Source organism: Hyperoodon ampullatus (genome assembly GCF_949752795.1).
Source record: "Hyperoodon ampullatus genome assembly, chromosome: 4".
Lineage (NCBI taxonomy): Eukaryota > Metazoa > Chordata > Mammalia > Artiodactyla > Ziphiidae > Hyperoodon > Hyperoodon ampullatus.
This window is the reverse complement of record NC_136917.1, coordinates 49,147,227-49,161,722: the sequence shown is the minus strand read 5'-3', so window position 1 is coordinate 49,161,722 and position 14,496 is coordinate 49,147,227. Positions and strand designations below refer to the sequence as shown.

Here is a 14,496-nt window from a genome sequence, read left to right as displayed (position 1 = left end):
GCAAGAAAGGTTGTATGTAGATTTAAACACTTTCTATTATTTAAAGCTCAGCTTTCAACAAAAAAATTTTAATTCCTAAAACTTGGTCAGACCAACATTAATGTCTCACGCATTAACAAATAACACCAGTTCTAATGGTAATGGCTCCAAGTTGGCATTCATACAGGCAAACAAAGGTAAACATTTATAGCTAGACCTAGAAACACCAAACATTCCCTAATGGTTTAATAAAACAAATGGGAATGTTCCTTCCCAAAACAAAACAAAACAAAAAACACAAAAAACAAAAAACCCCCAAGTTGTCCTGAAGTTGAGAATTTCTATCAGATCATCAGATCGTAACATGTTTAGTGCATTGCCAATGCTGCCTGTCTGCCCGAGCTCAACATTGAATAAAAAAAGCAATTCACTCAGTAAAACTAATCATTGCAGAAAAAATTCAACACAATTAGTTTTTAACTGCAATCATGCGTCACTAGCTAAAACCCAATCACCCCATAAATTCAACCATTCTGCAGCCCCCAATGAACACTAATTTCATTGTATGTATGTTCATTTCACTTGTCTACACTTCCCTTTGAAAAGGAGAGGAGAAGAGGGGTGGAGACCCCACCCAACTTGGCACCCAAATAAGAAACTGTCAACTACTTTTGAAGCAGGCCCAAAAGTTATCCTTTTGAATACACAAATCCAAGGACTGAAGAATTCTCATTATCAACCATGCTTAGTCAGCAAATGTTAACACCATGGTGACAGATGGGTCAGTGGTTCCCACGCTGGCACAAGCACATATATTACAAAAACCCACACTTCAGAGACAAAGGTTAAAATCTGATTTTTAGCATTCAGGAAGAAAAGTACATGGGGTTTTTTGTTTGTTTTTTTGTTTGCTAGCTATTCGAATGAATGAAAAATAGATACAACTGTTCAATAGTTAAATAATATAGATGATTACATTTCACTATAAGCCCTTGGAATTTTATATTTCCATATAAATAACTAACCTTGGTTGGGTAAGTTGGAGAGAATTTATTTCAAGTTATTAAGTTAATAGATTATCCTTCTAGTACAATCTTTTAAAGCAATTATCAATAGCAAATTCAACTTACTATGACTCTTAATTTAAAGACTGAAAGTTCACCAAAGCAATTCTTGAAGTTTTTTACTCTTTGTTCCTTCATGCAAAGAACATGTGACTAACCTTATTACAGTGACGCCCAATACCCATTAAGAAGTTATCTGGTTTAATGTCTCTGTGTATAAAATTCTTTGTATGCACATATTCAATTCTACTGATCATCTGGAAAAAAGGGGAGGAGGAGAGAAAATTAAGTGATTTGTATTAAGTGACAAAACATTATTTCTCAATTACTTCAATATGCCAATTATTTTTCAAGATCACAGGTATATTTTATTAACTTTATTTAGAGTTCACAAAGACAGTGCTAGTCAAAATTAAAAAGAAAGGGCAACCAGGCACTGCATTTACCTCTAGACTGATGGATATATAAGCATAAACCAGAAGTGTTCTTTAGGCTTATTCTTTCAGTATTAATGATTATAAACATGATAGTAGCAAAACATGACCTGATAGCAAAAAATGGTTTTATTTTTAAATTACAAAAGTAATACATTTAGAATTGTTTCAGTTGTTGTAATAAATTATATAAAGTAAAAGCCAATCCTATGCCTCCTGACGTACCTATATAAAAACAGCCTGCTACCGCCCAGATCTATTTCCATGCTCTTATATACATACACACATAAACTCACTTGTGCTTGGGAGTAAGGGGTGTTGACCAACTGATATAGTAGCTATAAGTTGTTGTTATTGCTTTAAATTGAAATAGAAACAGTCCACTCACTTTATTCTTGTTCACTTGTTTTTAACTAATTATAACCCAAATATTCCTGGAAGTTGGTACCATACAATGTAAGCATGTAACTTTTTATACAAATGGGGACATACACATGCTGGGTTTCCTTTCTTGCATGCTTTTTGGACTCTCCCATGATTTTTCTCCATACTTGTATGATCATATTCCAAAACTGAATAATAAACATACCATTCTAACAAGCTTTTCTTAATTTCTTGGAAATTCTGCCTCGTCAAGTGGTATGGTCTTAGTATACTTTTTAATGGCTATAAGTATTCTATGGCACAGATGGAAGTACTCCCCAATTATCCCCTAACTCACAGTATTCCCATTATTTCCAATATTCTCCCACCATAAACAATCATGCTATTAATAATACTCAAATATATCCATACCTACTAGTGCTTTTATTTCTATGGGTTATAAATCCCATGCTATTACAGCAGAATTGCTGGGCTGAAAGGTATGTACTTTTTTCATTTTGATAGGTGCCATCAGACTGCCCTTCAAAATAGCCTATAACAACTCATTTTTTTCAGCAGTAGTGTTCTTTCTCCCACTAGCAAAGTTATTTCAGTTCTTTCTAAATTTTGCCAATTTGACAGGTACTGACCTCGCTTATTTCCCTAACAGTTTGGAAACCTGCTCCTTTTTACTGACCTTTTGGATTTAGTACTATTCTATGAACTGTCAATCTATATTCGTCCAGTATTCTTTTGGCTTGTCCTTTTCTTGCCAATTTTTAAGAATTCTTTGCATACAACAATCTTTTATCAGTCATTTGTTATATAAATAGATTTAAATTTTGAAAAATTTGTCTTAACTCTGGCATCTCTTCTATAATAGTTTTAATTTCCAAATTATCAACTATGTCTACTTTTTCTGTAAAATACTTACAAGTTGTATTTGAAAGTGTTTTCCATGTGCAAAGGCTGCCAACATTATCTTTCTACCCATATGTTCTTGCTCTTCTAGTAGTATATGTTAGGATTCTATTTTTTACTTGGCCTCATTTTCTCTAGAGCTTTCATCACCATGGATATACAGATTCTAAATCTTACTCCTCTACCTTGGCAAATGTCTTTTGAAGCCAAATTGTAATCTCTGGCTTAAACTATTCATACTCTCAAGGAAGTAGATGTATACAATGCTCAAATAGCATCTTTAGGTACAGCAGCAACTCATATATTAAAGAAGTAAAACAAAACCGCTGGCTCACTTATGTACATATTTGTCCTAGCTAAGTAATACCCATAATTAAACTATGAGTATTAACTCACAGGGGAAAGGTGGGGCAAAAGACAAATTAATAGCACAAACTACAGACTACTTCAAGTGTTGCCTGTCATCTACAGAGCAAGACTCAGCTGTTTCCTTCTTAAACAAATGCTTTCCTGCAACCCCCTTTCCTAAATTACATTCTTTCTCTGATGTTACTAGTGTATCCAATATAAAGACTTCTATGACAGAACCCTTCAATTTTTCTCCACTAAACTCTACACTCCTAGAGAGAAGAGACTAGTTCTTATTCTTCTTTGTACATCCCAGTGTTAAGTACAATGGCAGGCCCCGAATAAATGTTCACTGTATGAATGCCTATGTGTTACTGAGCCTACAGAATACAAACTCTTTTATTAAGATTCATTCACATGTCATATTAAGAGGTTTTAATCATAAATTCCTTGACATTTACCTATTATCTTTGACCGTATTATCTGTTTCCTCAAGGCTTGTTCCTGACCCTATTATTCCCCATCTTAAAATTCTTTAAAACTAATTTTCTTTATTTCCTTTAGTTCAAAAAAGTCTAATCTTTGGCTTTAAAACAATTTCATCTAATCTCCAGCCAATGAATAAATCTAATTCATGACATAAAAATTTCCCTGGTTTTGCTTAACTATTACCAATGGCCGAGAATCCTTTACTTCAAGAGCATCTACCTGGTCAAAAATTATTCCTTAAATTACTTCAGTACCTTATTTTCCTCAAAAATACACCTGTCATAAGGATTCAACACGTAATACGTAGCATTCAATTTGCTTAATTTAAACAAAATTTCGATATATACATATTCATGTATATTTATATACACAAAAACACTCCAAATCCTTTCTTCAAACAAAATCTTATAAGGAAACCTGCTATATTCAACACTAAAACAAATACACTCTATCTGATGGGAGCAGCTTGAAAACTCCTACTCTACAGGTGAGTAATAAACCAGTATAATCCGTTTTTGTCCTATACTCATGGGAAAACATCTACAAGTCATATTAGAGTAATACACTTGAATGACTATACCTTACTATGGATCTTTTTTTGCTGATCCAAACGTTAAACAGTGACACATAGGACTATAATTCTCTGGTTTACACACAATTAAATTATAGTTAAGTAGTGGTAAACAGTAGTATTCCTTAGTTTTTATTCTCATAAAAGCTTCACATACCTGGTCAGCTAACATAAGTACAGTTTTCATTGTGAACCTTCTTGAACAGAAATTGAAGAGGTCTTCGAGGCTGGGTCCAAGAAGATCCATGACTAGCACATTGTAGTCTTTTTCCTGACCATACCACCTAATAAAATGAAAGGGGGAAAAGGGAGGGCATTATAAAAAGCTGATTATCACTTAACATCATCAAATTTTAAAAAATTTGAATAAGATAGTTTTTCCTCTCTGGTTAGGTTTTATTTAGGGTTAAGTTTTCCACTGTTCAGTTGATGAACTCACTGACTGACTACATTGCCCAACACAAGGTAAAGAGATTTTTTCCTGTCAAGCAACCCATTGTCCAATTAACTCAGTACTTGTGTGGCAGCCTTAACATTCTTCTTAACCAGGGCAGCTGAATTCTATATCCATCCACCACTGATTCCTGAGACCATGGGCAAGTTTCTTAACCTCACCTGGTCTTACTTTTTAACTGAAGAAATGAAGGAGATTCTACTAGTCATTCCAAAACGTTTCAGAAAGCAAAGATCCCTTTTACTATAACTCACGTTCCATTTCCTACCAAGTTGTATTAATAAGGAGTCACATTTTTGCTTAGTTCCCGATCACAGAAAACAATCATATTACCACAAAGATGACATTTGCTTTTTACTGGAAGAATCATGCTTTAATTATCCGTTGCTATATTACTGTGGATATACAATTTGTCCCCAATAACTCTAGGTATATCAACTGCTAATTTCAGAGACTACAAGAACTGGAAATCACTGCAATAAATGATTTCAAGTTTCTATATGCCTGTAAGTCTGGTAAGGGTAATTTCCTGAAAATAAGCACTACCATTTTTATTTCAAACTTATCTAGATTATGAATTTTGCTTGAGGGGCATCCCTGGAGGTCCAGTGGTTGGTTGGGATTCCGTGATTCCACTGCAGGCAGCACGGGTTCGATCGCTGGTCAGGGAACTAAGATCTTTTATGCCATGTGGCACAGCCCAAAAAAAGAAAAAAAAAAGGCATTTTGCCATTATTTAAAATGTTAAAAAAAAAAAACGAGGAAGTTATTTTAAAGCTAGGCTGGAGTGATTTCTTTGTTAACTCTAATAAGAAATGATACCTGGATTTACCATTTGAGAAGTTTATGTGTTTTAAAAATATTCAAAAGGGAAAAAGGCTTAAAAAAATCTGTGTCGAAGGCATTAATGAGTATCAGTTTAGTGGTAAACTGTTCAGTGTTTTTGGTTTGTTTTATAATTTTGTTTATTTATTTCTTTTTGGCTGCGTTGGGTCTTCATTGCTGCACGTGGGCTTTCTCTAGTTGCAGCGAGCGGGGGTACACTTTGTTGTGGTGCGCGGGCTTCTCGTTGTGGTGGCTGCTCTTGTTGCGGAGCACAGGCTCTAGGCGCACGGGCTCAGCAGTTGTGGCACATGGGCTTAGTTGCTCCGCAGAATGTGGGATCTTCCTGGAGCAGGGATCGAACCCATGTCGCCTTCATTGGCAGGCGGATTCTTAACCACCGCGCCACCAAGGAAGTCCCCTGTTTAGAGTTTTTAGTGCTATTTCTTTTTTAAAATTTTGCTTTAGTATGTTATTTTGTTATAAAAGAAAATTAAGACTGAAACTAGAGAATGGGGATTTAGTATCTTAATAACTATATTTTTCTAGAAAATGCAAAACCAGCTACTTAAGCATGGTCTCATATTCAGATCCAATGAATACGCTCCCTAGAATCTTATGTAAAAGATCTTAAGGTGACTAGGCTTAGAAAGCTCACATTCCTTCCTATGCTCTTGCTTCAGCTGTTCCCGAGGACTACTACTTCGCAAACATGATACACGAATAACTACCATCGAACACACAAAGGAATTCATTTTCACATGTCTCTGCAGAAAAAGGTAGCCTGATGGGGAAAGTTCCTGCTTGACCTTATAGAGATTGTGCCCACTAGCCTAAGAAAAGCAACAGATGTACCAATCTGCTAATGGCAGAGTTGATCTGCCCTTATTGTATCTAAAACTATGTTCAAAGCTGCTGCAATTATCCCTTTTCAATCCTTTATTTTCCATATAGGAATTCAACACCCTTCACAAACATTCCAACATTTATCAACACTTGAAAGAAAGCTCACAGTGGTGGGTTTAAGAATCTGCCTTCCAATGCAGGGGACACGGGTTTGATCCCCGGTCGGGGAACTAAGATCCCACACGCCACGGGGCAACTAAGCCTGCGTGCCACAACTACTGAGCCCGTGTGCCACAACTACTGAGCACTTGCACCACAAATAGAGAGAAGCCCGTGAGCAGAAATGAAGAGCCTGCTCGCTCACCATGATGAAAGATCCCACGTGCCACAAGTAAGACCCGACACAGCCAAATAAATAAATAAAAAAAAAAAAAAAAAAAAAAAAAAAGATAAGTGGGGCTTCCCTGGTGGCGCAGTGGTTGAGAGTCCGCCTGCCGATGCAGGGGACACGGGTTCGTGCCCCGGTCCAGGAAGATCCCACATGCCGCGGAGCGGCTGGGCCTGTGAGCCATGGCCGCTAAGCCTGTGCGTCCGGAGCCTGTGCTCCGCAACAGGAGAGGCCACAACAGTGAGAGGCCCGCGTACCGCAAAAAAAAAAAAACAAAAAAACAAAAAAAAAAAAACTAAATTATCTAGGTTTTAAAGAAAAATAAATGATTCTATAAAAAAACACCAAATCCAGAAAGAGCTAAGGGAAGTCACTAAAAATCAAAGGGAAAAGAGAAAGCACAAATCAACTCTCATAAGACTACATCTCATGTCTACATCAATAAATTTGTACCAATGACTCCCTAACAAAATTACAATAAAGTGAATTTTACAACCATCCAACCCAAACAACAAACTTGAAATGTCAAAGGCACAAATTCATACTTCACATCTTCATGCAATCACACAATTTCATAAAGCACTTTGTGGGAAGTCATATGTAAAGTAAGCCTTTAACAGAATACTCTCATAATAATTAGAAACAAGGGGGAATTAGATGAATTCGGAAACACACTTAAAAAAAAAAAACAAGTTATTAGGCATTTTTCTCTATATTGCTTAAGTGTATGAGTTTAAGACATAGCCCCTATTCTCAATATCAAGAAGATAATCCATAAAAAAACAACTAAAACATAAATGATTCAAAGGCATTTTCCTCCATGGTGCAACTATGGCACTTCTAAAATAATCAGGTCTTTCCTCTTAGAAATTGGTATTATAACTCTTTAAACCTAAGTGACAGGTGTTTCTTTCATTCTTCCTTTTGATCTCAAGGAATATATAACTTATTTCTCTAAACCTAACACCTCACACCCTCCCCCCCATCTGTGCTTTCCACCTTTGTAACCCATCCCGACATTATTACACACAGATTAGGAGCCAGGAACAGCCTTCTGCTTATCCAAATCCTACTTACTCAGTTTCTACCTTCACCTCCACCTTTTCCACTTTTATTCTGCAAGCTGCTAACTCTCCATTTTCAATTGCAACATCCTAATACCCAGCTGCCAAAGATATCTTCCTTAAGTAGCCTATCCCACATTGGTCTCCCGTTTCACAGAATTCCTATAACCACTGACTACTGCTTATATCCAAGATCTAACCCCTTGACAGTACAAATATTCAGGTACTGTTACTTTGGCGTTTCTCTCTCTACACCTGTAAGATAAAACCTACTGTTTGTCTTATGTCTTCATAGAACCTGGGTAATGAGCAAGCACTAAGCTGATTCTCTGAGATCATTTAAGTTTGCAGACAATCTGAAACCCATAAACATGAAAACTTCACTCCTATTCTCCACTTTCGAGGTGCCTTCAACCAGAAACTCAGGTCTTATCTTTAGACATTTTTCAACATAAGCAGCAATGTGTTGCTACTAAGTACACTATGGTAAAGTAATGTGCACACTGTAGGTAACTCAGATACTTACGAGATTAAAAACAAACTGGTTTGATTTGGACCTTATTCTTCCTAATAGTTTCAAAAGATGCAGAAGAATCAAGTAATTTAATGGATAAAAGTTAAAAAAAGGGGGGGGGCAGGGTCTCATTTACTGTTTGTTTGTTTCAAATCAATGTCTTTAGACTTAGTGTTGCCTGACCAATCAAGGAAGTAGGCCAAGGAATGTGAGCTCGCAACTTAGAAAACCATCATTTCTTACCGAGAGCATTAAAAAGGTACCTTAAGGTCTGAAGAAGACGCTAAGAGAAGGCAAGGTCTATCTGTCTGATCTTATTTCCTTCCTCTAAACCCATATCCAAACTAATTCTAGTTAAAAAATTAAGAAACAGATAAAAAGCACAAGCCTAAGATAATACATGCACAGTCAACAGGGCTGACCAAAAAATGCTAACAGAATTCAGAAAAAGCAAACAATCAGTGGGAACTACATCTGTCCAAAGAAAGAAACCTAGTGAAAATGGTCTGTTACCAGCCAGATCCTGAAGGAGGGATAATATTTTGATAGGTAAGGTAGAAAAAGATGTGCTAAGGGCTTCCCTGGTGGTGCAGTAGTTAAGAATCCACCTGCCAATGCAGGGGACACGGGTTCGAGCCCTGGTCCGGGAAGATCCCACATGCCGCGGAGCAGCTAAGCCTTGTGTGCCACAACTACTGAGCCTAAGCTCTAGAGCCCATGCTCTAGAGCCCATGAACTGTGCACAACTACTGAAGCCCGCGCGCCTAGAGCCCGTGCTCCACAGCAAGAGAAGCCACTGCAATGAGAAGCCCGCGCACCACAACGAAGAGTAGACCCCGCTCGCCGCAACTAGAGAAACCCCGTGTGCAGCAATGAAGACCCAACACAGCCAAAAATAAATTAAAAAAAAAAAAAGATGTGCTAGGCAGAGAGAGGCAATAGACCATGGGCTCGCATAAAGGGGCGAATCAAAGTGACTGATAGTTTGGGGCTATATTATAGACTCTTGAATACCAGGCTAATGTGCTTTAAATTCTATAGATAACTGAGGAATTATCAGTGGAGTATGGCTGGGACATAATATAATTAAGTATTAAGAGTTGGCCTTGGTATCGGTATGCAATATGGAAACTGGGGAGTAGGGGAAGGAGTGACAATGACATGAGAACCAATTAGAAGAGTTATATTATAGTTGAGATGTGGAGCTAGAGGTTTCTTTTCTCTAATAAATCTCGATGAAAATGGAAATACCTTAGAAAAGAAATAAAATGACTGAAATGAAATATTTTAGGTATTGCTGTGAGACCCAAGGACTTCCAAGAATAGTAAATCAGTGTAATTATTGTAAATACTCAGTTCAGATTAAAGGACCTAAATATGCCCATCCCTGTAACAATAACAAGAGAAAAAAGAACATTTGTTTAACGTAGGTCTTCCCCCTCTGACTTGATTGGTGACAGTTAATTTTATGCATCAACCCGACTGGGCTAAGGGATTCTGAAATAGCTGGTAAAACATAAAACAGTACGTGAAGGTATCTCCAGAAGAGATTAGCATCTGAATGACAGGCTAAGTAAAGAAAATCACCCTCCCTAAAGTGGGGTACCTGAACAGAATAAAAAGGCAGAGGAAGAGAAATTTCCCTCTCTGCTAGAGCTGAAACATTCATCTTCCATCTTCTGCTCTAGGACATCCGTGCTCTTGGTTTTCAGAACTTAGGACTCAAACTGGGACGTAAATCATTGGCTCCCCTGGTCTCAGGCCTTTAGGCTTGATCCAGAACTACACTGCTGGTTTTCCTGGGCTTCCAGCTTATAGACCACAGGTCATGGGACTTCCTTTTTTCTTTTTTTTTTTGAATTTTATTTTTCATACAGCAGGTTCTTATTAGTTATCTATTTTATACATATTAGTATATATATATGTCAGTCAAAATCTCCCAATTCATCCCACAACCACCCCCCACCACCACTTTACCCCCTTGGTGTCCACATGTTCGTTCTCTACATCTGTGTCTCTATTTCTGCCCTGCAAAGCAGTTCATCTGTACCATTTTTCTAGGTTCCACATATATGCATTAATATACGATATTTGTTTTTCTCTTTCTGACTTACTTCACTCTGTATGACAGTCTCTAGATCCATCCACATCTCTACAAATGACCCAATTTTGTTCCTTTTTGTGGCTGAGTAATATTCTATTGTATATATGTACCACATCTTCTTTATCCATTCGTCTGTCGATGGGCATTTAGTTTGCTTCCAGGTCATGGGACTTCTTAGCGTCCATAATCGTGTGAGCAAATCCCTCATAATAAATCTCTTTCTGTCTACCTATAAATATATCTCGCTTTATTGCTCTTTGCAGGTATCACGTTTTTTACAAATTGTGGCAACCATGCCTTGAACAAATCCATCGGCACCATTTTTCCAACAGTATATGCTCACTTTGTGTCTTTGTCACATTTTTATATTTTCGTTATTATTATATTTGTTATGGTGATGATCTGTGATCTTTATTTTTGATTTTGATCTTTATTTTATTATTGCAAAAAGTTACCACTCACTGAAAGCGCAGATGATGGTTAGCACTTTTTGGGCAATAAAGTATTTTTAAATTAAGGTAGGTACAATTTTTTTGGACATAATGCTATTGCACACCTGATAGACTACAGTATAGTGTAAACATAATTTTTAATGTGTGACTTTGCTTTACTGTGGTATTCTGGAACTGAACCCATAATAACTCTGAGGTATGCCTGTATATATGATCCATCGGTTCTATTTCTTTGGAGAATCCTAGTACAATAGGGGCGGCCATTTTATGTCTTGTTCACAACTCTATATTCCCAGCATCCAGCACAATGCCTTACATGCAGGAAATGCTCAGTAACATTTGCTGAATTAAAGAATAAAAAGCTGTATTAGAGGTTTTTACCAGGCTAGGGCATGCGTGACATGGCAGATGAGGAAAACGAAACAAGGAATACAAAAATACTACCTGTACCGAAAGTATAAAGTCATCAGGAAGCATCTACTCATCTTTGATTCAAATAAGCCAAATAATTATAAAAGTTTAGAAGTGACAGTCGTAACAGATAAACGTCTTTTCCTATGCCATTTATCTTCCCATCTTTAGATTATTAATGTCAGAGTCTTCACTGAACTAAAAGTATGGGCACTGAATCAGTGCTGTAACATACCCATTTTCATAGCATCTACATTCTCAAGACAGTGTATCTCAAACTTAGTCTCTTGCCAACTTATCATCATCCAACTTTTATGTTCCTTTTTATGAGGGTAGAAATTAAGGATCTGGTCTAGTACAATCTCGCTCAACTCTAAGAACTAGCTCAAATTCCCCCTTTAGGTTGCTACTGCTAACAGTTCCAGCCACCCTACTCTCTTTTGTCTGAATTCCTTTTAATGTTCCTATACATTAATATTTATGTGCACCACCCTTAACAGTAGAATTTTGCCTTTCATAATATTATAAAAACTATAGATAGCTCTTCTTCCCATCCTTCAACAGCACCCAAATTACCATGGGCCAAAAAAAATCACCTACAGGCAATTCTTGTTTATCTTTTCCTGTATCTTTCTTCTTGCTTCTCATTGTAATCATGGCATGTTGCCTTCTTTTCTCTTTTTGTTCTGTTTCTGGCGTGAGTGTGTTGGGGTTAACAATTCATTTAAAACAGTTAAGAAAGGCACTTCCTACTCCCCCTCTCCTCCTAAATTACCAGACTTCAACAGCAGGCGACCCTCAACCACAACACAAGCCGTCAATTCTCAATTTAAACTCCTGAGTCTCAGAAGTCACCAATCCTCCTAGTACTGCATTCAATAGTTGATTACTTCTGAAAGGTGGAAGCATCTATGAACTTGAGTCTTAAGACACTGTAACCCTTTAACCTAGAATTGTTAGTACTTATTAAGCTCCATTTTATTAATGGCATTCATCACGAAAACAGAACTATGATGCACAGCTTTGACTACATTTTGATTCATGTAACTCTTCAGTGCTTCTGAAAAAGAACTAGATACGGGAATAAAAAGTGGGTCACCTCCTGATTTTCTATTAACTCTTGGTATACAAGATTGCTGTGTAACTCTCATTCTCCTTCTCTGCCCATATTTGCTCCTTAGATTTGTGGCCTTCGTTTTACTTTGAATACCTAGCTACCTAGAATTTAATGAACTAAACTTTTCTCTTGCCATCAAAAATTTAAGACCAGGCTTCCCTGGTGGCACAGTGGTTCAGAATCTGCCTGCCAAGGTAGGGGACACGGGTTCGAGCCCTGGTCTGGGAAGATCTCACATGCTGCAGAGCAACTAAGCCTGTGCACCACAACTACTGAAGTCCTTGTGCCTAGAGTCCATGCTCCCCAACAAGAGAAGCCACCACAATGAGAAGCCCGCGTGCCGCAACGAAGAGTAGCCCCTGCTCACCGCAACTAGAGAAAGCCCACGTGCAGCAACGAAGACCCAATACAGCCAAAAAAATTTTTTAAGACCATCAATCTATTTCCTCCTCTTGCAATTTCATTTAAAACACAATTCATATTTTATAAGGTCAGTAACACAAAATTTTTATTCATAATGCTTTGGATTTACAACTTGCAGAAATATCTTTGAAATAGTTTGGGATCCAGAGCATTTTCACTAGAGAAAGACACTCATTGCTGCTATTTGGCTACTGCAGGGAACTGGAAAATCAGGTTTAATAAAGAAAACAGACACTACGTTTTCTGGTGAATTAAGCAACTAGAACCAGAAACACAAATACCGATTAGACTGATTTCTCCATACTAAAAACTGATTTAGACATTAAGTAAGAAAAGAACCACAGTTTTAGCTGTGGGTATGGTGATCAGAGTAATAATTCTGATAATGTGATGATTTCAAGAAATTTTAGATATTATTTCTATCTTTTACTTCACTGAACCTTTCCCAGAACTTTCTTAGGTCTTCCAAACCTTTTTTAATTGGCTAATTTCCCCATCCTTACAATCTCACACCCCTGGGGAGGACACTGATAAGCACAGAAGTAATTTAAAATTGAACAAGACTAGAAAGGAAAAAGAAAATAAATACTGGAAATCCACCAACTCAGAGACCAATCCTGCATCAAATGTATTTAGCTACAATAACCAAGAACTTGCCCAAACAAGTTGTATGTGAGTGGGTGGGAGGTGCTAGTTCTACACCAAGTGTTCTGAATCTTTTTCATTGTCATGGATCCCCCACCTTTGGTAGTCTAATGAGGCCTACTGATCCCTTCTCAGAGTATTTTAAATGCATAAAATAAAATACATAGCATTATAAGGAAAACCAATTTTAGAGAAACTCAGTTACCATAAAATTACTTTAAAATCAATCTTGATATAGTAATATACATGCTCTTTATTAAAGCATTAAATAAGATTTAGAGGCAGGTCTAACTAGTACTATAATTTTGGATATAAAGACTATTTTGAGTTACATGCAACAATAATGTAATATTAAAGTACCTGTGATTTCTATTGGTGACAAAGCCATAGGTACTGCCAAAACTAGTGGGGACTTGTTGCCTACGTTTATAAAAGAAAAACTAGGTTCAGTTAGAGGTACATGAAAATAAAGATGGAATTTTTTTCCTATCCAATTCACTGACCTCGTGGAGGGTAAATCCCTGAACCAAGTTAAGAACCCTGCTCTAAACAGATTTTTAAGGTAAACAGACTGCAGAATAAGATCTAAAACTTGGGCATCATATGTGTTTCACTCAGCAATAATAATGTCAACTAACATGATTCGTTTTCCTTCTTCATCCTAACCCTCCTAACTGCTACTACTAATCCTTTGCTCACAATATCATCCCTAAGATCTTTGAATTATGCTGTAGGATTTCCACATTTCTCAGTCCCCTTGTTCCTTGCCCTCTGCCTTAAAAGATGCATAAATGTTCCTTAACCCGCAAATTTTAAAAACACAAACAAAGGGCTTCCCTGGTGGCACAGTGGTTGAGAGTCCGCCTGCTGATGCAGGGAACACGGGTTCGTGCCCCGGTCCGGGAAGATCCCACATGCCGCGGAGCAGCTGGGCCCGTGAGCCATGGCCGCTGAGCCTGCGCGTCCGGAGTCTGTGCTCCGCAACGGGAGAGGCCACAACAGTGAGAGGCCCGCGTACCGCAAACAAAACAACAACAACAACAACAAAAAAAAAACCACAGAGGAGCAAGCAATTTATTCAAAAGAT

General features: G+C 37.4%; 1 protein-coding gene across 4 annotated transcripts in view; it reads right to left on the bottom strand.

The window, feature by feature from the left end:
- The window catches only part of CSNK1A1 (casein kinase 1 alpha 1), a gene marked incomplete at both ends in the record, with an annotated part of 48,436 nt that overhangs the window by 22,454 nt on the left and 11,486 nt on the right, over positions 1-14,496 (bottom strand). For all 4 annotated transcript variants that reach the window (XM_079704126.1, XM_079704125.1, XM_079704124.1 and 1 more), the window contains 2 exons: positions 1,202-1,300; positions 4,327-4,453. In XM_079704126.1, coding sequence (XP_079560252.1) covers positions 1,202-1,300; positions 4,327-4,453 — 226 coding nt within the window. The remainder of the gene's footprint in view (positions 1-1,201; positions 1,301-4,326; positions 4,454-14,496) is intronic.